This window comes from Ipomoea nil, unplaced genomic scaffold (assembly GCF_001879475.1).
Source record: "Ipomoea nil cultivar Tokyo-kokei standard unplaced genomic scaffold, Asagao_1.1 scaffold2957, whole genome shotgun sequence".
Lineage (NCBI taxonomy): Eukaryota > Viridiplantae > Streptophyta > Magnoliopsida > Solanales > Convolvulaceae > Ipomoea > Ipomoea nil.
In genome coordinates this window covers 2,866,710-2,889,302 of record NW_017619385.1, presented here as the reverse complement: position 1 = coordinate 2,889,302, position 22,593 = coordinate 2,866,710, and the positions used below count along the sequence as shown (strand labels likewise).

Sequence of the window (22,593 nt, the reverse complement as noted above, 5' to 3'; positions counted from 1 at the left end):
CTGAGTTTGAATAGGATTGAAGTGTGAAAACTTGTACAAGGCTTCATACATTCCATTTCCAAGTGCAGTCACAGGAAGAGGCTTCAAGTCCAGAAGTTCAGTATGAGTCGTATGAGCCTGAAAGCAATGATGTTTTGGTATTGCTGATAAGGTCAATGAAGTGATTGCCACCACAAAAAATCTAACATATATTGGACAATAATAAAAGGAAATAGAAGATGAGTTGTGAAGACAACCTCAGGAAGGGCAAGGTTATGGAAAGTTATAGTATAAAAAGCCTCTGCCTGCAGCCAAGAGTCAGAAACAGCACGAATGTAGTACTGAGGAGGATGTGGCTCAAAGATTGGCACGGTAAAGGATAGCTTCTGTGGCTCTCCTCTGGCCATTCTCTTTGTCAAAGTAAAGAGTTCAGAATGGTATATGTGGTCGTTCTCGGAATCCTGTGCAAATTAAAAGCATAAAATTAGATAAACTTAATACTCCACAAGCCCAGCCACATGTCAATCTCCAATTCCTACTTTCCTAGCATAGAAGGTAAGACTGTAATAGTTCACTTTTTCCCATGCACATAATAAACAACTCAAAATTGGCATTTTTGCCATAAGGAGATATTACACAACAAATTCTGACGACATGTAAGGAAGTATTCTTGTTTGTAAGGAACCCTTGAAAGTGCTCTATCTAAGAAGGTATGGAAACTACAACTCCCTCAACTTCATTTTTATTAAATGATTATTCTAAGGTAGAAGAGCACTCAACTGATCAGAGTCTCAAGCTCCCTCCCTCAAATTATTTTGGAAACAATCAGTATATAATGTTTTCATACCCAAAAAATGAGGTCAATTAACCCAAACTGAAAACAAGCAATTCTTGCTTCATGCAGATCAGTTGCAGACAGCCTCTACAAATACTGTCACTTTTTTTTTAAATGTATGTTCAAGATTCCTTAAAGAATTCATTATCTGAAAAATCAATTAGGTACCTTCTCTAAAATGAGTTACTAACTTACTATGCTAGTGTGTTGTGTTCTCTGGCAAAAGCACACATCGCAAGGTGATGGAGACCATTGGAAAAAGTGGGTGGTTTTGGGAGAGAGGGGGGGACAACAGGGAAAATAATTCTGTTGTGTTCATTTAGCCAATAAATCCCATTTATACACGGGATACAGAATACATAAGCAGACCTTCTAAACTGAAAAGTAAAATTAACCAAAACTACCAAACATTGTTAAAGGAAACTACCAAACCTTTAAACTAGGAAACTACCAAACATCTGTAAAGGAAAATAGGAAATAGAACCAAATTCAAAATAATAATCAATCAAAGATATTCGGAAATTTGTCCACATCATAGTGCTAGAAAATAAAATGCAAGCCCACTGTTGAAAGCATTCTAAAAGAAAATACCTCTACCAAAATCCACCAGCGCTGTGCAGTACCATGAAATCGATCCTTCCAAACAAATTCTGGTGTTAATATCAAGTCCACCTAGTGAATTAGGCTTACTGTCAATTTCATTCTATCCTTTTAAAGAAAACAACTTCAGGGGATAAGAAAAAAAAGATGGAATCAAGTATGACTAGTTACCTTAAGCACTGTTCTAGTGATTGGACTGACTGTAGCAGACAACTGGATTGACGGAAAATATCCAAGATGTTGCTTAACCACCTTAATTTGATAAAATAAAAATAAAAAATAAAAGAGCTAAATGAGACTTTGAAATCATAATGGGTTATAAGCATCACTTTCCATTAAGAATTGACATGTACAAAATGTTACACCTTTCCTCCTGGTGCATAACGAATCAGAGCTCCAATATCTTTCTCCTCCATCTCTTGTAAACGATCTAAATCAGCTCCTCTTTCTTCAAGCTTCCTCAATATCTGAAATAACAATCATTAGTGAACCAGAAATAAATAAGAAAAGAAGTCAACATTCAATCAACATCAAAGTATCAAACATTCAAAATGTTATGAGAAACACACATCTCCGGAAATTTCCTTATCAAACTGTCTGAGTGCATGTTGGTGAGGCCAAACTTGACGATCAATGGCCTTGCAAAATTCTAATATGAGAGCAGTCATCTCACACCACCCCCTACGTAGACAAATCTCAAATAGAGCCCGCATAATACGAGCCAGGCTTGCACTTATATATGAAGCATCAGAAACTAGTGAAAATGTATCAATTGAACCCCGAGAAATGTTCAACTGCAAATCAAGATCAATCAGAAAATCAAATAAGAACTTCCACATATTCAACAAGCACGTGTAAGTTATGTTTGGGCAACCAATAAACAAAACCTGAATAAGAATTGAAACTTTCCCATGCTTGTTCGACGGACCGCCCTTGATTTCAAAAGGACAATATGTTCGAGCCAGCATTTCAAGTTCATTTTGTTCCTCATCCCGGACCACAATATTTTCAAATTCAGAAGAATGGGCAACCAAATTGATTAACTAGTCAAAAATAAGAAATCATGTAAGGGGAAAGAACATGTATGCAGTTCAGACATAACGATTATTAAAGAGACATGACACTTGCAGACACAGAAAATTGACTTTATGATGAGAACCCCAACTGAAGGAAGTTTCACTTTAGAAGAAATGATATTGATAAACTAGAAGTGAATTGCCTGTAATTTCAAATATTACCTACAGTTTATTACTTTCACACAGGCAAGAATACTTCGCATTTGTAAACAACGATGTGATATAATTCTTTAAACATTTCAAAATCAATACCGACATTTTATCTAAAAATGTTACCCTCTATTCCAGTTTACATGTCTTGTTTACTATTCATTGGTCAAACCAACTTTCCTATCTCCACTTAACTTCTATAACATTTCATATAATTTTTAATTTTAACATTTTATGTTTAATAGAACTTTTGATGTAGTTTCTAAATATATTAATTTCATTCACTAATGCTAAATTAAATATTACAACAAAAAAATTGAATTGCAAATAATTTAAGTCAAACCTCGTTAACCAAACTAGACATAAAAAAAATTGAATGGAGTACATGCTATTAAGGGGCAGAAGGCATTAAAACCTAAATATAATTGTTACTCCGCATAATCTAAGATTAGGCCAAACCACACTAAAAGATTGAATCCAATCAATTAGCTAGTTTAACACATGGCCTTATAAACCCATATATTCTCTCTTATTTTTTTTTCAATGTGGAACTCTTAACAATAATCTTCAGCGAAAACATTGAAACTTAAGAACATTAGGCTCTGTCCTTACAAGAAAATGATTCCATTTCACTACCCAAAATTCCTTATTTCCTAGTGTTCTGGTTTCTTCTCTTTTTTCCCCATTTTTTCCAAGAAAAAAAAATTAACAATTGGATCCCCATCTTGTTTTCCTTAGTTTTTCAAAGGAGATACACTCATACAATAGAATGCAGCTGAAAAAATTTAACTCAACAGATGTTTCAAATATCACAATCAAAGGTTCATTAATACGGAGTGATAACTTTTTATATCTTAATAAAAGAAAGGGTTAGAATAGTACTACCCAAAAAAGAAATGACACACACCTCACTTTCATTCATGTGGCGTCTCAACATTTCATTGTATGTTTCAACACTAGAGTATTGAATGTAGAAGTGGCTTGCAATACGTCCAAGCTCAGTACAATAGAAGTTCCCACTTTTCTCATCAAAGCGCATCATTTTTGCTTTGTCAAGAGCACGTGCAGCGTCAGTAATAAGACCCCTTTGCTTTAAACTCAATGATGGATCAGCAATGACCTGTCAAACACAGAATCCTCATTTATATTGGTGAGGGATATGAGAAGCCAATACATAAATGTAAGATGAACAAAACACAAAGAAACAGACACTACCTCTTCCCAACCAATACCATATGCCAAAGGATTCATTTTCATCCTGATGAAAAGATATGTATACCCAAGCCAAGCACAAGCCTCCTTAATATTTGTCACAGTGCCCAGTACCACCTCAGCATTCAAATTATCTTTCAAGGAGTTTATAAACTACAAGAAAAGAAATTTAAACAAAAACAAAAACAAAAGAATCAGAGTGAATCAGTTAATTCAGTCCATACTCCATACACTATTCACAACAATTGTAATGTAAAAAAATAACCTTCATTCATGAGCACAAACTAATTTAACATTCTATTACATTCAATCAAAATAACCTGAGAACTAAACAACTGATAATATTTTTAATAAAATAAATGAATAAAAATCCCCAGTATCTTGTGGGTAATGCACTATTTACAATCATTTACTCCCTGCTCTTTCTTAAGGAAGCCTTACGAACCCAAGCCTTCTATAAAATTAATTCAACATGAAGCAATTTGTCAGGGACACTGATAAGAGGAAATCCATGTAGCATGCCCCAACTAGTTGAGTTGTAGAAACAGTTTTCATCGATCATGATAATTTTGAGATGGTTCCCACTTCCCATCTTTTTAGTTTTGACATGTTCATAGCTTTAAATTCATCCGACAAATCAATGATTAATGTTGCATAACTCACTGAACACTGAGTTGTTGACTAAGCATAAAGTTAATTGATGGGTGCCTATATCGACTTATTTTTTAAGAAATTTGATTTTTAGCATGTACAGTAAGGAGCATGAAAGATCTCAAAATAACAAAAAAGCCAATTAGGTTAAAAATATAGTGACAAGGAGGGCTCCTTAAGAGGTATAGTATTTTAATTTGAAACTAACAATCGGAAGAGTGGTAAAAATCTCAATTTCTTCTCAAGGATTATAAAAAGGAGGGAATAAACAACCAGATACCCAAGTCCAGAACAGATGAGAACAAGAGGGCATCTAACTCCAAGATATCAATCTATAGACACAAGAAAATTCAATTGCTTTAAAAACAACAACAGCTTAAACTATTAGTTTAAGTGAAACAAATCATTCAATATAGTAGCAAGAGCAGGTGAGGTCATGGGTTCAAATCTTACACTCTACTCATCATCAAATATTGCAGCATGTTTCATCCCTCAAAAAGATTATATCCACACAAGTTCACGATAATATCTTCAACAAATCTATAAACACAAGCATCTTTCATATGTACCTGACTTTCTATTGGAAGTTGACTGGTTAACAAACGTAGATAGTAGGCTAACTTATCATGAGTAGTAATTATAATGCCTTCACCACTCTTATCAAACTGAGGTCTTCCAGCACGTCCAAAAATCTACACGAGAATCAACATTCAAAACATGGAAAATTACAAATGAACATCCACTATCCACAGGAGACAAATAACTCAGAATGCTGTCCATGAATACTGTGCCTTACTTGCATAACATCAAGCATGCCCAGATCTCGCCATCCACCAGCTTTTGGATCATAAATTTGTGTACCCTGGGGAATTAACATCCAAACATCTTACCATGAAAGGGAATTCATTGTGTGCGCCTTTAAGCAAAAGTAGACAAGTTTTGAGCCAAAATAAAAAGGAAACAATATGAAAAATTTTACCAGATCTATTTAGCTTCAGATTTTGGCAATGCAAAGGAAAAGAAAAACCCAAGAGGGCCTGTTGCTTATTATTAATATAATCTCTTTAGCTTAGCACATAATTATTAATATTAGATTACAGCAAACAGCTCCAGATGGAATATGTTCTTAAAGTGAAATTTTTCATCAGTCATCACTGCTTTTATTTGGTGAACTTCAGCCTGAAAAAATCACACATATACCTTGGTTTAAGTTCTAGGTTTTCTAATAAAAAAGGTAGAAGGTTTGGGTTACTATATTGTTGTTTTTTCTTTTATTTCACAAATTTCACAAACAAGTAATTAAAAATTAAAAAATAAAAATAAAAATAAAAAAAGGAGCATTCGTCTTAAACATATATTATTAGAGTGCCCACAAGCAAAGTCCATAAATTGATTTTCTGAAACATCGCATTCATATAATCACAAAACAACAGATGACCATCAAAGATAAGCCTTTACATACCTTAATCACAACAGTATGAGCAGGCAGATTCACCCCCCAAGCCAAGGTTGCAGTGCAAACAAGGACCTAAAACAGACATAGCTTTCAGGAAATGCATCCAAAGAGAATTTTATGAGCATAGAGTCAAGAATTTGAGGAGAAGAAGACCTTCAGAAGTCCCTCAGAGAAAAGATGCTCAGTTAGACTTCTGTCTTGACGCAACATACCAGCATGGTGAATGCCAATCCCATGATCAAAAAGCTGGACAACCTCCTTATTTCTGGACTTGAGTACTTCCTTCTGAAATCAATAAACAGACTGATCTGAGCATAATATCATGAATATGGATGTTAAGAAAGTACATAATCCTTGCCTTTTTGAGCTCAAACTGAGGATGTTTTTCATTCCGAAAGAGCTCCCAATCTTCATTTTTCTGGGAAATCTCAACCTGATAACAATATACGTAAAATGCTTGAACATTAAGCAAATTTCATAGCATTACACCATAGATGGATTATATGTTCATAATGGAACCTCATTAATATTCCAGATAAAATAGATTGTTCTATTGTAAACTTTTTCAGTTTTACCACCATATAGCATCATATCACCAAAGATATTAAAGATAAAGAGAACAAGACTTCAAATTTCACAATTTGAACATACTTAATAAATGTTATAATTTCAAAGTATTTCCGTGCATGGGGTATTCCAGGAAATAAAATATCATTCTATGTTCTATTTTTCAGTTTTACCACCATATACCACCACAGCATTAAAGATCAGAACAAAAGAGGACTTTAAATTTCAAATTTTAAAAGTACTTGCTTTTCAGCTTCTAAGGGAACCTCGTAAACATTACAAAAAAAGATTTACCATTCTATTGACAATTTTTTCAGTTTTATCACGATATCTTCATCAAAGATATAAAGATCAAGATAACAAAAGGACTACAAATTAGAAAATGCTTCAAAAATGTTCTTTGTTTTAGCAAAAAGGTCCTAACTTTTGTCGCAACCAGTAAGGTGATGTAGATGACATAAATTTTGAAATTCCTTAGATGAAAAGTCAGTGCTTGGAATAGAGAAATCCTTCTTTTGTGCATTCCGGACACAGCACTCTTATAATTTAATGGATGTGGCTTTCTCACTTTTGAAAGATATTGAACTCTCACTTGAAGCAACAATGTTAACTTTCTTTGGGGAGACGAAAAACATAAGTTAAAGTGCCCCCAAGAAACGTTTTTTCTTGTCAACTAAAAACTCCAAGTAACAGACTTTTAGGAAAAAATATTAGAAAAACCTACAAGTTTATCCGCTGTTTTCCCTGTGTCTTTGCGTGAATGAACAAAAACCATAGCCTGATACCCTTGCCTTAAGGAATCCACGATCTGCACAAGTAAAAAATAAGTTAACCAATTAATTAATTAAACCAAGTATTTGCCCAACCATATATAGCATCATAAAGTAAATAACTCGCGAAGAAACCTTGTTGTAGCATATCTCATTCAGCAGCTCATTGCGGGCAGCAAAATTATGCTCACTAATACCAATATACTGCTGAGCAAGAGGAACTGGTCGGTAGCTGGAATCAAAGAAGAAAAGTCCTGTTTCTGGATTTACCCTCAGAAACTCAGCAACCTGGATTTCAACAAAGATAAACCATGGAAAACATTTAAGACCAAATACAGCATAATATGATTACAGAGCTTCAACAGTCTGTCTAACACATACATTCTTCAGAAGAGAACACTTCTACATAATATACTGAGATTTCGCAGAGAACCAACCTCCAAATAATTGGGTAATGTAGCTGAAAGACCCACAATTCGTATCATGGATTGTGTAGACTCCACCTGTTGCCAAAACAGCAAGCATAATAATTTAAATGTGTGTGTTTACATAATTGCATTAAAATGAAACACAATGAAAATTCACCAATATAGCATAGTTGTTGCATAGCATATTAGAATGAAACACTCCATGCTCAAACCACAGGAGATAAAAATTGTCCTATTAGTATAATATATCATACAAGTTCTGTTAAAATCCAAATACATTTAGATTCTAATGCAGTTTTGAATTAGTAAAATAAAATTACCTTCTCAGTATAAAATATTTTTAAGTCCAATAAAATTTAGATTCTAATGCCTTTTTGAAAATAATTACGTATATGTTCACCTCTTACATTTCTGTACTAAAACATATTATTTCATCTTCCATTGGTTTCAGAGTTTTACCAATTATCAGCAACCATAAACATCAGCTTTCCTGTCTGTCACTCTGTCTTGCAATTTTTATGCAAATGACATTATCATTAAACCATTCCAACAATAGTGATAAATAATAGAGACTCTTTGGTGAAACAGGAAAGATGTTTTACATCATAATTATGAACAGAGGAAATGTTGACAAAAATCAGGAAATTCTTGCAGCATTCTCTGGATCAAGGAAAAATATTGGTTGCCTTACCTGACGAAGAGTCCGAGCTACTAATGCTTCTATAACAGGGCCTCTATCATCATTCAATAGATGAACTTCATCAATTATCAGAAGCTTCACCAACATTGAAAGTGCCATGTCACTGCTTTTGCGAGTAATAACATCCCACTTTTCAGGTGTTGTCACTATCATCTTAATCAGATTGAAGAAGAATCATGTGAGGCTCCATAAAGAAAAACTTTAAGTTGATCAAGAAAGTTTGGCACAAAGTCTGAAGACAACCTGAGTTTCTTCAAGTTCATTTTTAGAAAGCTGCATGTCTCCAGTAAGTTCTCTCACGGTAACGTTCAGTGGAGACAACCGTTTGCTGAAAGTCATTGTTACCTCTGCTGCTAATGCCTAGAAGATAAAGGGAGATTAGTCATAAGTCCTACAGGTGGTAAAATGGATGGCTTTTGTCCAAATAAACTATGGAACAAAATGCAGAAAACATTTGAGGATGGGTCAACTCATTTTGATCCCAATCAATGCAATCTTAGTATGAATTTACATTTAACCCACACAACTTAGTGCTTGTTTGGCCCAACTTATTTTGGAGCTTATCTACTCCAAAAAGCATAAGCTAATCCAAACCCTAAAAATATGAAAAGGCTTTTCAAGGAAAATAAGAGGAAAAAACCTCTTTCGAGTAGCAATAAACTGAGACAAACAAGTATTTAACTCGTTTTTGGAGAGTGGCACATCAAAGGTATTGAATAGACAGTAGGGAAGATTGCAAAAAATTTGCCACCATGACAACTAGGAAAAGCTGAATAATACTTCAGTCAAGTGATACCTTCATAGGAGCTACATAAACTATCTTGAATTCATTCTTATGCAAGTAGCCTTCTCTAAAGTGATGTTTAATCTGCATAAAGAAAATCATTAAATTGTCAAAGAAACAGTCAATCAAAAACAGTGCAGCCACCAAAATCAAAGTCAATGGACTCCTCAGTTATTAGTTATTACTATTACAGCAAGTTTGGTTCATGAAATGAATTTTGGAGGAATAGGAGTCCTATTCCATAAGGAATGGAATAGACAAGGAATAGAATAGAAATTTTATTCCATCATTTGGTTCGCGGAAGAAATAAACTTCAGGAATCATATTCTAATGTTTGGTTGGATTAAAGAAAAGAAATGAAATAAGCATCCAAAAGACAGAAATATCCTACTCATTGACATATATAAAATTTAATAATAATAATAGGTTGTGTGTGTTTGTAATTTATGTATAATAATTAGTTATAATACGTGCATTGCAAGATTAAACTAATGTCCAATATGAAAAATAAAATAAGTAAACAATTAATATACTTTTTAAATAAACAAGTTAATTAATATAAAATAAAATTGATTATTTTCAAGTCGTTTTAACTTGTGATAAAAGTAGTAGTAAAGATGAGTATTGTTGTAGATAACTATGATCAAAAATAAAAATCATGTCCTGACAATTTTCATATTAAGATAAATTAAGTCTTCTTAATGTGATTTTGATTACCATTGATGAATTGGTAAAACATAATTTATTTTTTGTTGAAAGTGACAAGTTTCTAATAGGCCTACTAATGTTGTTGAAGAGTAATTAATGAGTTATGCAATAAAGTTATAGCGTACAAATTCATAGGTTTTCCTTGTGTATATGATTGGACCTTAATTGTGTTATATGTGAATTGTTTCTCTTGCAAACTCTCATTAATATTTTGAAATACTAATTTATTTCCCTATAAGATTTGATTAAATAATGCAAATTCTGCATTTAATTTTGTTAAAGTAGAGAGAAATTTTGTTTCAAACATAGTAGATGAACTTGTAATAAAATTTATATTCTAATTGAAGAAACGTAATTTTGGAATAGAAAATTAAAATTTTTGCTACAACAAATAAGGTTTGATTTAAGCAAAGAGTCGACAATGTATTCTTAGGATAATTCTAGCATGACATTCATATTCTTTTAGGGTGATGATTCAAAAAAATAATATTTTTCACACTTTTTAATAGTTAAAAGAAACAAATCAAATTAAGTATATAATATTAAATTTTAATTATTACCACAAAAGAGGAAATAGTTACAAAATGAATACAAAAAAAATGTCATGAATTCTTTCTATGCACTAATTTAATTGTTATAATAATAATGATATAAAAAATGCTCCTCATTATTATTATTATTAGTATTATTATTATTATTATTATTATTATTATTATTATTATTATTATTAAAAAGTTGGAAATATATTGTAAAAAGTCAAGTCAAGAATATTAATAAGTTAAAGGAATATTTTGTTACCAAAGTTTGTACATAAAGGGAAAAGTTAAAAAAGAAAGATGGTAAATTTGGAAATATCTTATTATTGTAAGGAAGAAATCAAAATGTACAAGTCATTAATACATCATTACACCAACATATTTTATATTCTCATTAAAACCTTACCAACATTGATTCTTATATCATTTATTAGTAGATAATAGATAATAGATAATAGATAATAATAATAATAATAATAATAATAATAATAATAATAATAAAATTAATATTAATAATAATTTAATAATAATAATAATAACAACGCATACATTTATAATACATAACAAAAAGAAGCTATTAATTAAAGAAAAATTAGACATTAACAAAAACATTATGTATATACACACACACACACACACACACACAAATATATTATTAGGCATTACAAAAAAAAAAAAAAAAAAAAAAAAAGATTATGCCTGAGAACTCAAGAACAACCTAATACCACCACACCCCCACCTAGCCCCCGCCCTCTAGAAATACTACTATTCCTGATAATAAATGATTTACTAAACAACAAAATAGGCCTACTATTCCCCAGAATGCTATTCCATTCCAAGCCTATTCCTTGAACCAAGTGTGTTGTTAGATTGTGAAAAATAATTTTTTAAAAAACAAAATCAAATTTTGATGTATTATCCCCTAAAAGGTATTTATGTTCTCTCTCCTCCCAATATAAAGAGAAGAATGTACAAAACCAAGTGTCTAAAAGATGGATGGCCTTGACTTACTTAATCCTAGTCCATAATTAAGAGATATACATCTTTCTCTCCATAAAAGAAGTTTCAAGTGATGCAAATTCTTATCGCATTCCATGAGAAGATGGTTCGGTCATAAACCAAACAAGAAATAAGGAAGAAATTAAATAATGATGACCTCCCCAACTGAATAACCCACTATATAATCCTAGTCAATCAATGCATTGGATAGATTACTTGACACATTTCATCTTAAAGGACAAAGGGAAGATTAAACCAAATCAAAGAACTTAGAAAGAACCAATCGACAACAAACCTCGTGCAGAATAGATATCATAGCGATATTTGTTTTTCCAGCCCCAGTTGGAGCACAAACCTGAAAAGCAAAGTAAAAGTTTTCTCACACAAAATAAAAGTTCTAGTTCTACTGAAAATGAATCCATACAAGTACAATAGAATACTCTAGTACTCACGAGTATGTTTTCATTGCTATTATAAGTAGTTGGATATATTCGGCTCTGAATACGGTTCAAAGATTTGTAGCCTTGAAATGCAGCTTGAGCCAAATCCTCTAGTTCTTTTATCTCAATCTGAGAGAAGAGAACCAAAAATAAAGAGGTTAGTGTTGATAGTAAACTGCTAACAGTATAAAAAGAATCTCAAAACAAATGCAGAGGAAGTCTATTTGGAGAGCATGTTTTAATTACTTTACCAGTCACAAAGTCAAATTCCTGAGGCTATGAATTAAGCATGTCCATTTCCTAAAAGCTTCTAGAAACCTCTAATTTGATGGAAAATAAGATGCACATAAACTTTCTTAAATAAATGAGAAATTTTTCTTTTATAATTTAAAACATGCTCTCCAAATAGAACCTAGTATAGTTTTTTTGCAATCAATGCTTGAGGCACTTTCTATTTTATGAAACTACGGGCTATAGGATTTTAAAAAATAAATAAATAAAAGTATAATACAAAGAACAAATTAACATATTCAATCATCACCCGTTCACTGACACCAATAGACACAAAGTATAGAGTGAAGAGATAGAGTACCAGTCTTTCCCCAGGTTTCATGGGTGCAGTTATTGTTGGAGGTATAATGACTTCTTCATATCCCTTGTGATGTTTCCGTATGGTTCCTTGAGGAAGGGCAGTAGTAGCTAATGAATTAGGCCCTTCACCACGCCCAATGAGATCCTCAAATATGTTTTTCTTCTCACTTGCTTGAAGTAAAGAACTAAAGTTCATCAACGACAAGTCATTCTCAACCCCATTATCTGCCACACGTCTATGCTTTTTTTCTTCCTTTCGACGAAGTTTATCAATTAGCTTCTCAGATTCTGTTTGAACAGTTACCTGTGAGAAGATTAACAAGTTTACAGTGCCAAATTAGGTCTTTATCATTGCAGGGATCAAAAGTATTCTAATTTTCAGGAAAATAAATTACACTGAGATTTTCCAAAAACCACTTTATTATTTTATTTACCTGAGTGCCATAACTAGGCTGGCGTGACTGAGAGCTTGTAGCCATCTTGTCAGCTTTCAGTACAGACACTCCATGATGGATGGCATCGACAAGTTCCTTTCTATGCTGAGATAAAGAGAACCCTTTCAGGTTAAGGGGTCAAATTGTGCAGGAATAAGTATAACCATTGAGCATTTTATCAACCTCAAACAGGATTACACACTTGAACTCCAGATAAGATAGAAAGCAGCATGGAAGGAGCAGGGATACTTCTTACCATTATAAGATCCTGAACTGTTTCGAATGCACTATCACCAACAAGATCTAGCAAATCACCAGCTATCTTCATAGAAGAATTTGAAATGTTCTCAGAATTAACATAGCACAAATATGACAAGTGCAGTCAGAAAGGAAACATATAATCAAGTTACCTCATCACCAGCTTTCTCTGAATCAAGCACACGGCATATTGCCATTGCCAGTTCATCTCTGGGAAGCTGTGAAGTACTTTCACTAACTATCCTATCACAAGCATCTCTTAACCATTCTAAATCAAATTTAGCTCCTGTTAAATGACCACCATCAAAGGAGTAACCATGCGTGTACTCATTCCGGTAATTTGAAGTCTCTTTGTCATGCCCAACAACAAAGTCTAAATCTTCCAAAGAAGCATCAACTAAAAATCGAGCAGGTGGCTGAAAGACGAGATCTGATCCAAATTCAAAATTATCACCACCTCCATCTTCCATTTCTAGCACAGGCACGGTTCGATGCTTGTTCTCCTGCAACTCAGAAAGTCTTTGTGCTAAATTTGCAGCCTTGTGTAGAACTGCATTAGGAATAGCATAACCAACAAGCTTTTGCAAATCTAACCTACATTCAGCAGAAGTACAATGAATGACCATTTCTGAGTTATAGAACACAAGCATCTTACAATATAAAAAAGGTTAGCAAACCAATGAAGATAATAGTCAAAACTATATTGATGCGTCAAACAATATACTTTCAAAAGAAGGGGCAACAATTAATTAATTATGGTGTAACAATAACCAGACCAGAGTAGACAAGTGAAGTGACTGTAGTTTCAGGACAGTTACAAATTACAGTTTGTTATAAGAAATCGGGACATTGTATATGAGAAGCAGATCGCAAATCCACAGCATTCCCAAAATGTAATACTCGCACTTCAAAAGATAGTAATTCCTAAAGCACAACTGGTTTCTTCTGAGAATCTTATGATATCTAGGTGTGTGAGAGTGTAAGGCCAGATCCCAGGTTCAGCCACTTCATTTGCATTTTAGCTGTTCTTATGCCATTTTATGCCCAGTGCAAGGTCTCAGACTCAGATAAATGGAAGCCTAAATAGGCCACCCATCAGTCTATGTGACTGGAAACCCATTAAACAACAGCTACAGAGCAGCAGTCAGTAAACAGAGCCAATTATGAACCATTACATTTTCAAAGGAAGTAGCACTGAAAAATATAATTCTGCAAAGAAGGTTTCATTGTTTGCTAACATGTATAAATAAGTACATATCAGGCATGTTGGCAACAAGATAAAAATTAATAAAGAAAGACCAACACACACAAAGGGGGCTATAGTTACTAAAAATTAAGAAACTACACTCTTACTTCTTATCTGAAATTATACGGTCTTCTTCACCCTCCAGCATCGGCCCACTAAAATGTCTATAAACACTCAATGCCACCTCCCTAAACTCATCTTGTACCACCTCACCGCCCACCAACTCACGCACCGATCCAATAAACTGCTTGTAAGCTTGTCGCTGTTCTGGAGAAGCTGCAAACCAATCACGAAGATTTGTTAAAAGCCAATGCATTTTAACCACATTAACAAACACAGGTAGTTTTTTAAGCATTTAGCTTAATACCTTCATCCCATTTATACACAATAGTTCGAGCAAGCTCCGATTCTTCGAATGAACTAGCAGAACTTCAAAAAATGATAACAACGAATTTTTAATGTTTAGAAATGCGGGAAATTTGCGGAGAAAGTAATGGAATTGAATGTGAAGTGAGTACCTGCGAGGCTTGAGGCCTTGGAGAATGGTTTTCCGGTGTAAATAGGCTTGATCAACGTCGAATGGGTCACAGAGAGAGCTGGTGAGGCGAGGGAGTTGAAGCAACATGGATGATCCTTGGAGCAGACTTGATCAGAGCGGGGAAAATCGAGGGAGAAGATAGAGGGTTTAAAGCTCAAATTTGGCAAATTGGTATGGGTATATATATTTCTGAATTAACCGGTTCGTCAAATTTGGCTCCGTTGCTTGGCGGTGATGTGTTAATATTACCCCTAGGTTTGTTTTTTATTGAACCCCTAGGTTTGTTGGCTATGTCAATACTTATACCGTGCGCATGATTCAAAACGATAATATACTACAGAGTATCAGTAAATTTCAAAATTGGTACTGTAATTCACGAACAGAGGCTGGGTCGTCGGGTCAGGCTGATGGGCTGTTTGACCAATCGTTATGTTGTACAACCGTGTGCATCGTGCATGATGCATATAGTTGCGAACGACGCTATTTCACTATGATGGAATAACAATGTCGTTTGTGGCACCGTTTAACTCCATCAATCAATTTTTTTTTTTAAATTCAATCTGCTATAAGTTAAAATAAAGTACTAGTAACCGGTGTAGATATATAGTTCACTAATTCTGAATAGATAGTTCATTAATTCTGGATATATAGTTCACTAATTTTGGATATATAGTTTATTAATTCTGGATATATAGCTCAAATTATGCACAGCATACCGCTGTTAACGGTAATCAAAAATGAATATTTTTTTTAAAGTCAGACGGCGTCGTTTTTAATCAAAACAACGCCGTATTGTAACCGTGTGCACCATGCATGGTGCACACGGTTGCACGGCTGTAATGATAGATTCTAGGGTTTAGGAATTTTAGAGAAGAAGAGAATAGAAGAGGAAAGGTGAGAAGAATTCAGAAAATTGCATTGAAGTGTTTTCATGTCCTTACAATTCGAACTAACAGCTTTAATACTCAACTGCCTAACTAATCCCGTCGTCAAACGACGTCGTAGGACACTAACCGTCTAACTGCCACTTATTGGAACGGCGTCGTTTTGGCCTTTGCTAACTGCCCAACCGTTTTTTCTATTCACGCGACGTCGTTTCAGTCTCCTTCTTCGATTCCTTCTTCACTCACTTGCTGGGATCATAACATTGGGGCAGTTAGCAAAGGCCAAAATGACGTCGTTCCAATAAGTGGCAGTTAGACGGTTAGTGTCCTACGACGTCGTTTGAGGACGGGATTAGTTAGGCAGTTGAGTATTAAAGCTGTTAGTTCGAATTGTAAGGACATGAAAACACTTCAATTCAATTTTCTGAATTCTTCTCACCTTTCCTCTTCTATTCTCTTCTTCTCTAAAATTCCTAAACCCTAGAATCATTACATTTGGTATCAGAGCCCTCAAATGGAGGCACGATTGAATCAATTGGAACTTGTGGTAGCAGATCTGAGCTTCCAAGTAGATTCACAGCAGAAATCGACTCAAGAATTAGTGGAGAAGCTGGCTGCTCAGATGAGTGACTGGAAGAACGAAATAGTGGAAACACTATGATTGAACCGTCCACAACCACCACTGATGAACCTCACTCCAGACGGATCTTCTGTTAATGGAGTCAGGCAGGACATTCCGGCCAATTCACAGCAAGGCCAAGCCGCACAGTCAAGGAGAGCGGGAAAAGGTCCAGCAACCTCAGTACCAATGGCTGGGATAGATGGATCGGATGATGAAGGGGAGCTGGAAGGATCTAATATGGCTAGAAGGGAGCAATTCGCCATGATCCGGAGACAGGAACCAGGCCCTCATATGATGAGGTACCGGTACGATTTTCCCCCTTTTGACTATGATCAGCCACGATTGTGGATCAGTAGATGCGAAAGATTTATCTTGATGTCACATATCCCTAAAATTGAAGTTATGCATGTGCTCTATGTCAACTTAACTGGTAGAGTATGGCTGTGGTATGAGGGGTATTTGACTGGAATTGAAGGTCCTTTTATGTGGTCACACTTTGCTGAGGCAGTATGTAGAAGGTTTGGAGAAGATAGTGGAGCAGTTATGGAAGATTTCACTATCCTTAGACACACAGGAGGAGTTTTAGACTTCACAGATAAGTTTGAGGAATTGAGAAGCCAGCTTGTCCAGAAACACCCCACACTCACTGATTTATACTTCCTAGAAGCTTACATTGCTAGGCTCAAACCAAAGCTCAGATGTTTTGTGAAAACCATACAGCCTAAAACCCTAGCAGATGCCATGTGGTTTGCCAAACAGTTTGAGAAAGGGTTACAGTCCAATGAGCCACCAAAACCATCCTACCACTACAATACCAGGCCAACCACAACATTACCAACCCCAAAGCCATACACTACTAGCCCTAAACCCACAAATTCCCTGGGATCTACAGCCTCCAATAGCCTGAGTACCACTACTAAGATGCCTGAAACTGCTAAGCTCAAGTCACAGTTGAGGGAGCAGAATAAATGCTTTAGATGTTTTGAACCTTGGCAACCTGGCCATAGGTGCAAGGGTTCCACTCTCCATGTTATTGAGGAAGGGGAATTTCATGATGCCCCTGAGGAATTATTGGCAGAAGGTCAGGAACAAGGGCCTATAGGAACACAGGAACAAGCTGAGGTTTCACTTTATGCCATGACGGGAGGGGAAAGAATGAACACCATCAAGCTACTTGGATCCATACACAAACAAACAGTGGTCATCCTTGTGGATAGTGGAAGTACACATAGCTTCCTAGATCCCAAACTCCTCACACAATTAAGGATAGAACCAGAAAGAACGCAGGTCCTCAATGTGACAGTAGCTAATGGAGAACAAATGAGATGTGATACCATTTGTAAGAAATTGAGATGGCAAATTCAGAAGGAAGACTTTGAAAAGGACTTCAGATTGTTAAAGCTGGGAGGGTGTGACATGGTCCTTGGAATGGACTGGATAGACCAGTTTGCCCCCATACAATTACACACTAGGCCCTTGGGTATATCATTCCACAAGGAAGGGAGGAGAGTGTTGCGGAAAGGATTAACCAGGAAGCCACATAATTTGCAGGCAGCAACTAAAAGGGGCCTCAAGAAATGGCAACATTGTGGAGTACAAGGATTCCTTGTGCAGTGTGAAGGGATCAGTAGAAAAGATGTTGAAAGCAGATCCAGTACATGTTATAAGGTGGAAGTTCAAACAGAATTCCCAGAACTAACTACAATACTGGATGAGTTCAATGAATTGTTTGATGAACCACAGACATTACCACCTATAAGGGCTTATGATCATGCAATTCCCTTGATTCCAGGAGCACAACCAGTAAACATCAAACCATACAGATATTCTTTTGACCAAAAGAATGTGATAGAGAAGATGGTGGAAGAAATGCTAGAAGTTGGGGTAATTACTGAGAGTGTATCATCATTCTCATCTCCTGTTCTGTTGGTACCCAAGAAGGATGGAACTTGGAGATTTTGGGTTGATTATAGAGCTTTAAATAACATCACTGTGAAGAACAAATATCCTATCCCAGTGGTAGAGGACCTTTTTTATGAATTAGCAGGCTCTAAATACTTCTCTAAATTGGATCTGAGGGCAGGATATCACCAGGTGAGAATGAAGGAAGGAGAAGAACACAAAACTGCTTTTAAGACTCACCAAGGCTTGTATGAGTTTAGGGTCATGCCTTTTGGCCTTACCAATGCCCCAGCCACATTCCAAGCGCTAATGAACCACATATTCAAACCATTACTGAGAAAATTTGTCCTAGTTTTTTTTGATGATATTCTGATTTACAGTTCAGGACTGAATGAGCACTGGAACAATCTGAGGGAGGTATTGAGTCTGATGAGGGCACATAAACTGCTAGCTAAGCTTAGCAAATGCTCCTTTGCAAAGAAAGAAGTGGAGTATTTGGGGCATGTTATATCAGAACAAGGACTACACACAGATCCTTCCAAGCTTAAGGCTGTTGCAGAGTGGCCAAAACCTGTATCTATCAAAGGACTGAGAGGGTTTCTAGGCCTAACTGGGTACTATAGAAGATTCATTAAATCATATGGGTGATTAGTAGGCCACTGACAAATATGCTGAAAAAGAATTCCTACCACTGGAATGAAGAAGCTGAATGTGCCTTTGAGAGACTTAAACAAGCCTTATGCTCAGCTCCAGTTTTGGCCCTACCTGATTTTCAAAAGCCTTTTACAATTGAAGCTGATGCATGCAATAAGGAAATGGGGGCAGTACTAATCCAAGAAGGTAAACCAGTGGCATATTTCAGCAAAGCATTTGGAGAAAAACACTTGGGGTTATCTATATATGAGAAAGAATATATGTCAATCATTAAAGCAGTGGAGAAATGGAAGCCATACTTATTGGGCAGACATTTCCTCATAAAGACTGACCACCATAGTCTCAAATTCCTATTGGATCAGAAGATCACAACTGCCACTCAGCAAAGAGGACTAGCTAAACTCTTGGGACTACATTATACTATCCAGTATAAGAAAGGCATTGAGAATTGTGTTGCAGATGCCTTGTCCAGAAGATAAACTGACCAAGAGTGGGAAGTCAACAGCAGTAGGCCTACACTTAACTCAGTGTTCACAATTAGACCCCAGTGGATGGAAGAGGTGTTTGGCAGCTATGAAGATGATGATTGGGCCCAAAGCCAACTAACAGCATCCTTGATCACTCCTGGAACTGATCCTAGGATCACTATTGTGGATGGCTTAATCAAATTTAAGCAGAGGCTTTATATTGGTACTAAGGGAGAATTAAGATCTAAGCTAGTGTCCCAGATGCATAATTCCCCTCTGGGAGGGCACTCTGGCCAGCAGGGCACATATCAAAGATTAAGGGCTCTATTTTATTGGCAGAAAATGAAGGTGACAGTCAAGGAAATGGTGGAAAGATGTGACACTTGCCAAAGATGCAAACCTGAGACTGTGGCTTCTCTTAGCCTCTTACAGCCATTGTCTATTCCTGAGCAAGCTTGGAGAGGCATATCCATGGATTTTATTGAGGGATTGCCAAAGTCCCATGGGAAGGAGGTGATCCTGGTGATTGTGGACAGGCTTACTAAGTACAGTCACTTCCTTGCATTGGCTCATCCATATACTGCTGAGATAGTAGCTATGACTTTCATGGAAAACATTTACAAGCTGCATGGATTGCCTGAGGACATTGTAACTGACAGAGATTCAGTATTTTTGAGCAAATTCTGGCAAATTACATTCAAGCAGCTGCAAATTCAATTGAGCATGTCCACAGCCTATCATCCACAATCAGATGGCCAAACTGAAAGGGTAAATAGATGCTTGGAGACTTACTTGAGATGCATGGTATTCAGCAAACCTAAGGCTTGGGCTAAGTGGTTATATCTGGCAGAATACTGGTATAATACAGACTTCCATTCTTCATTGAAATGCACTCCCTTCCAGGCACTATATGGATATAGCCCACGTATGTTGGCTTTAAATGCAAGTCAGGGGAGGGGAGATGGTGACTGGTTGTCTGAAAGGGAATCAATGTTAGCAGTGCTCAAGGATAACCTTAGAAGAGCCCAGGAAAGGATGAAGCAGCAGGTTGATAAGGGTAGAAGTGAAAGAAGCCTGGAATTAGGGGATTGGGTGTATCTCAAAGTCCAACCCTATAGGCAGATTACGGTGGCTGTAAGGGCCAACATCAAGCTTACATCTAAATACTATGGCCCCTATCAGGTGATAGAAAAGATAGGAACTATGGCCTATAAGCTTGCATTACCATCCACTGCATAGATCCATCCAGTTTTCCACATTTCACAGCTTAAAAAGAAGGTGGGAGGCAATGCATTGGCTCAGCTAGAGCCACCCTTGACTGGACAGGAAGGGGAGCTCCTGGTTCGACCAATTGCAGTCCTTAATAAGCGACTTGTGAAGAGAAACAATCAAGCTGTGTCTCAAATTCTTGTCCAATGGGCAAACTTGCCAAAAGAAGCTGCAACATGGGAGGACTTCTATCACATCACTAACCAGTTTACAAAGTTTGATCCTTGGGGACAAGGATCTTTGAATGGGGGAAGCAATGTTATGATCCCAGCAAGTGAGTGAACAAGGAATCGAAGAAGGAGACTGAAACGACGTCGCGTGAATAGAAGAAACGGTTGGGCAGTTAGCAAAGGCCAAAACGACGTCGTTCCAATAAGTGGCAGTTAGACGGTTAGTGTCCTACGACGTCGTTTGACGACGGGATTAGTTAGGCAGTTGAGTATTAAAGCTGTTAGTTCGAATTGTAAGGACATGAAAACACTTCAATGCAATTTTCTGAATTCTTCTCACCTTTCCTCTTCTATTCTCTTCTTTCTCTAAAATTCCTAAACCCTAGAATCATTACAACGGCATAATTTGCCGTTGGGGAAACCTGTGCTGAGGATTTAATTGAAGGAGCAGAGGAGGGTGCCGTTAACAAAGCAGATGGCCGGTCTCCGTCTAATACCGTGGCAATTTGTGAGGCTGAGGATTTGGTGAAAATTGTGAGCAAAATGGCAGAAGTGATTTGTACGCCTAAGAACCCTGTGAAAGGCAAGAAAAATAAGAGGAAGGGGAAGACTATATATATCTGGAAATTCCAGCACGCAAGCCTCCAGTTCTAGTACTGAGCTTTAATTCCTGGGTTGACAAAGTAAAGGAGAATATGAATTATGATGTGGAGATGGTACAAACTGTAGAGGATGAAGATGCAATGGCTTTGATTTTGAAATCATACATCATATTGATGGAGATGGCTAAATCGGAAGAAGGTAAACAAGAGTATATAGGGGGGAAGCTATGTCGGTGGGCATGGAGGCAGTTTGGGCCAGGATTCAATTGCAATTTTGAAGGGAGGAGGCTACTGGAGCAATTGCCTACTGGAATTGTTTAGTTGCTGGGAAGTGTGAGTTGGCCTATGTGATTTTTTTTTGAACCGTAGTTTCTGTTCTATGCAGCTCAAGTCAATACCTCACTATCTAGGTTCGATTCTTTGACATTTCTTTAAAAAGAGTTACAAAGGTGTCATCTGAAAAATTGTAATTTAATTGGCGAGGCCATTTAATTGCAATTGTTGGTGGTTTTTATGGCAGTTGCATATTTGTTGGCTACTGAGAAAATGATCGCATTATTTTGGTTGGGAAGGGCTTTTGAATTTGTGTGGTCTTTGCTACTGGAATTGAAATGGCTTTTGGAAATTAATTGCTTCAGAAATGTTTGAGTTGAGAAAAAAAAATATTCAATTGTTATCAATTTTGGTTATTTCGGTCAAATAAAAATTTTTAATAGGTAAAATAATAAGGATATTTTAGTCATTTTACTTTTATTCCCGACGAGCTACCGTGTTTCCGGCCAAAGACTCTGTCCAGCCTTTGGTCTGGCTCTGATACCAAATTGAAGTATGTGCTCCATCTCAACTAATAAAAATCTAAGCTGATAATTTGATTGCACATTAATAGTTATATGCTCAACACACAAAGGCCACATTTAAACAAACTTGATTCACATTGTTGCTCCTTCGCGGATGATTTCAGGATATGTACATTTTTTTCTGAATCCGTCTGTATGACATACGGTGCCAAACATTAATCAAGCAAAGTATAGTGAGATTGCAATCAACAATAACAGCATATCAAGT

At 36.1% G+C, this 22,593-nt stretch overlaps 2 protein-coding genes across 3 annotated transcripts in view; one reads left to right on the top strand and one right to left on the bottom strand.

The window, feature by feature from the left end:
* LOC109162808 (DExH-box ATP-dependent RNA helicase DExH14) overlaps positions 1–15,212 on the bottom strand; it is a 29,776-nt gene extending 14,564 nt beyond the window's left edge. For both annotated transcript variants that reach the window (XM_019311499.1, XM_019311500.1), the window contains exons 1-29: positions 14,939–15,212; positions 14,788–14,849; positions 14,528–14,696; positions 13,327–13,768; positions 13,173–13,238; positions 12,917–13,021; positions 12,484–12,786; positions 11,904–12,020; positions 11,747–11,806; positions 9,221–9,292; positions 8,668–8,784; positions 8,416–8,577; positions 7,734–7,799; positions 7,432–7,584; positions 7,251–7,334; positions 6,318–6,392; positions 6,113–6,244; positions 5,966–6,031; positions 5,300–5,365; positions 5,073–5,195; positions 3,856–4,005; positions 3,548–3,760; positions 2,302–2,457; positions 1,984–2,208; positions 1,780–1,881; positions 1,586–1,666; positions 1,406–1,486; positions 237–440; positions 1–117 (exon numbers count right to left, since the gene is read on the bottom strand). In XM_019311499.1, coding sequence (XP_019167044.1) covers positions 1–117; positions 237–440; positions 1,406–1,486; positions 1,586–1,666; positions 1,780–1,881; positions 1,984–2,208; positions 2,302–2,457; positions 3,548–3,760; positions 3,856–4,005; positions 5,073–5,195; positions 5,300–5,365; positions 5,966–6,031; positions 6,113–6,244; positions 6,318–6,392; positions 7,251–7,334; positions 7,432–7,584; positions 7,734–7,799; positions 8,416–8,577; positions 8,668–8,784; positions 9,221–9,292; positions 11,747–11,806; positions 11,904–12,020; positions 12,484–12,786; positions 12,917–13,021; positions 13,173–13,238; positions 13,327–13,768; positions 14,528–14,696; positions 14,788–14,849; positions 14,939–15,045 — 3,876 coding nt within the window. In that variant the 5' untranslated portion in view covers positions 15,046–15,212. The remainder of the gene's footprint in view (positions 118–236; positions 441–1,405; positions 1,487–1,585; positions 1,667–1,779; positions 1,882–1,983; positions 2,209–2,301; positions 2,458–3,547; positions 3,761–3,855; positions 4,006–5,072; positions 5,196–5,299; positions 5,366–5,965; positions 6,032–6,112; positions 6,245–6,317; positions 6,393–7,250; positions 7,335–7,431; positions 7,585–7,733; positions 7,800–8,415; positions 8,578–8,667; positions 8,785–9,220; positions 9,293–11,746; positions 11,807–11,903; positions 12,021–12,483; positions 12,787–12,916; positions 13,022–13,172; positions 13,239–13,326; positions 13,769–14,527; positions 14,697–14,787; positions 14,850–14,938) is intronic.
* A 1,315-nt stretch (positions 15,213–16,527) lies between these two features.
* Positions 16,528–19,014, top strand: LOC109162723. Its single transcript, XM_019311408.1, has one exon. The coding sequence runs from the start codon at positions 16,528–16,530 to the stop codon at positions 19,012–19,014; it is 2,487 nt and encodes an 828-aa protein (XP_019166953.1).
* Positions 19,015–22,593: the final 3,579 nt, after the last annotated feature.

Excerpts from the sequence above, each read along its gene's own strand:
- LOC109162723 (XM_019311408.1), top strand. The coding sequence starts at position 16,528 with ATGAACCTCACTCCAGACGGATCTTCTGTTAATGGAGTCAGGCAGGAC.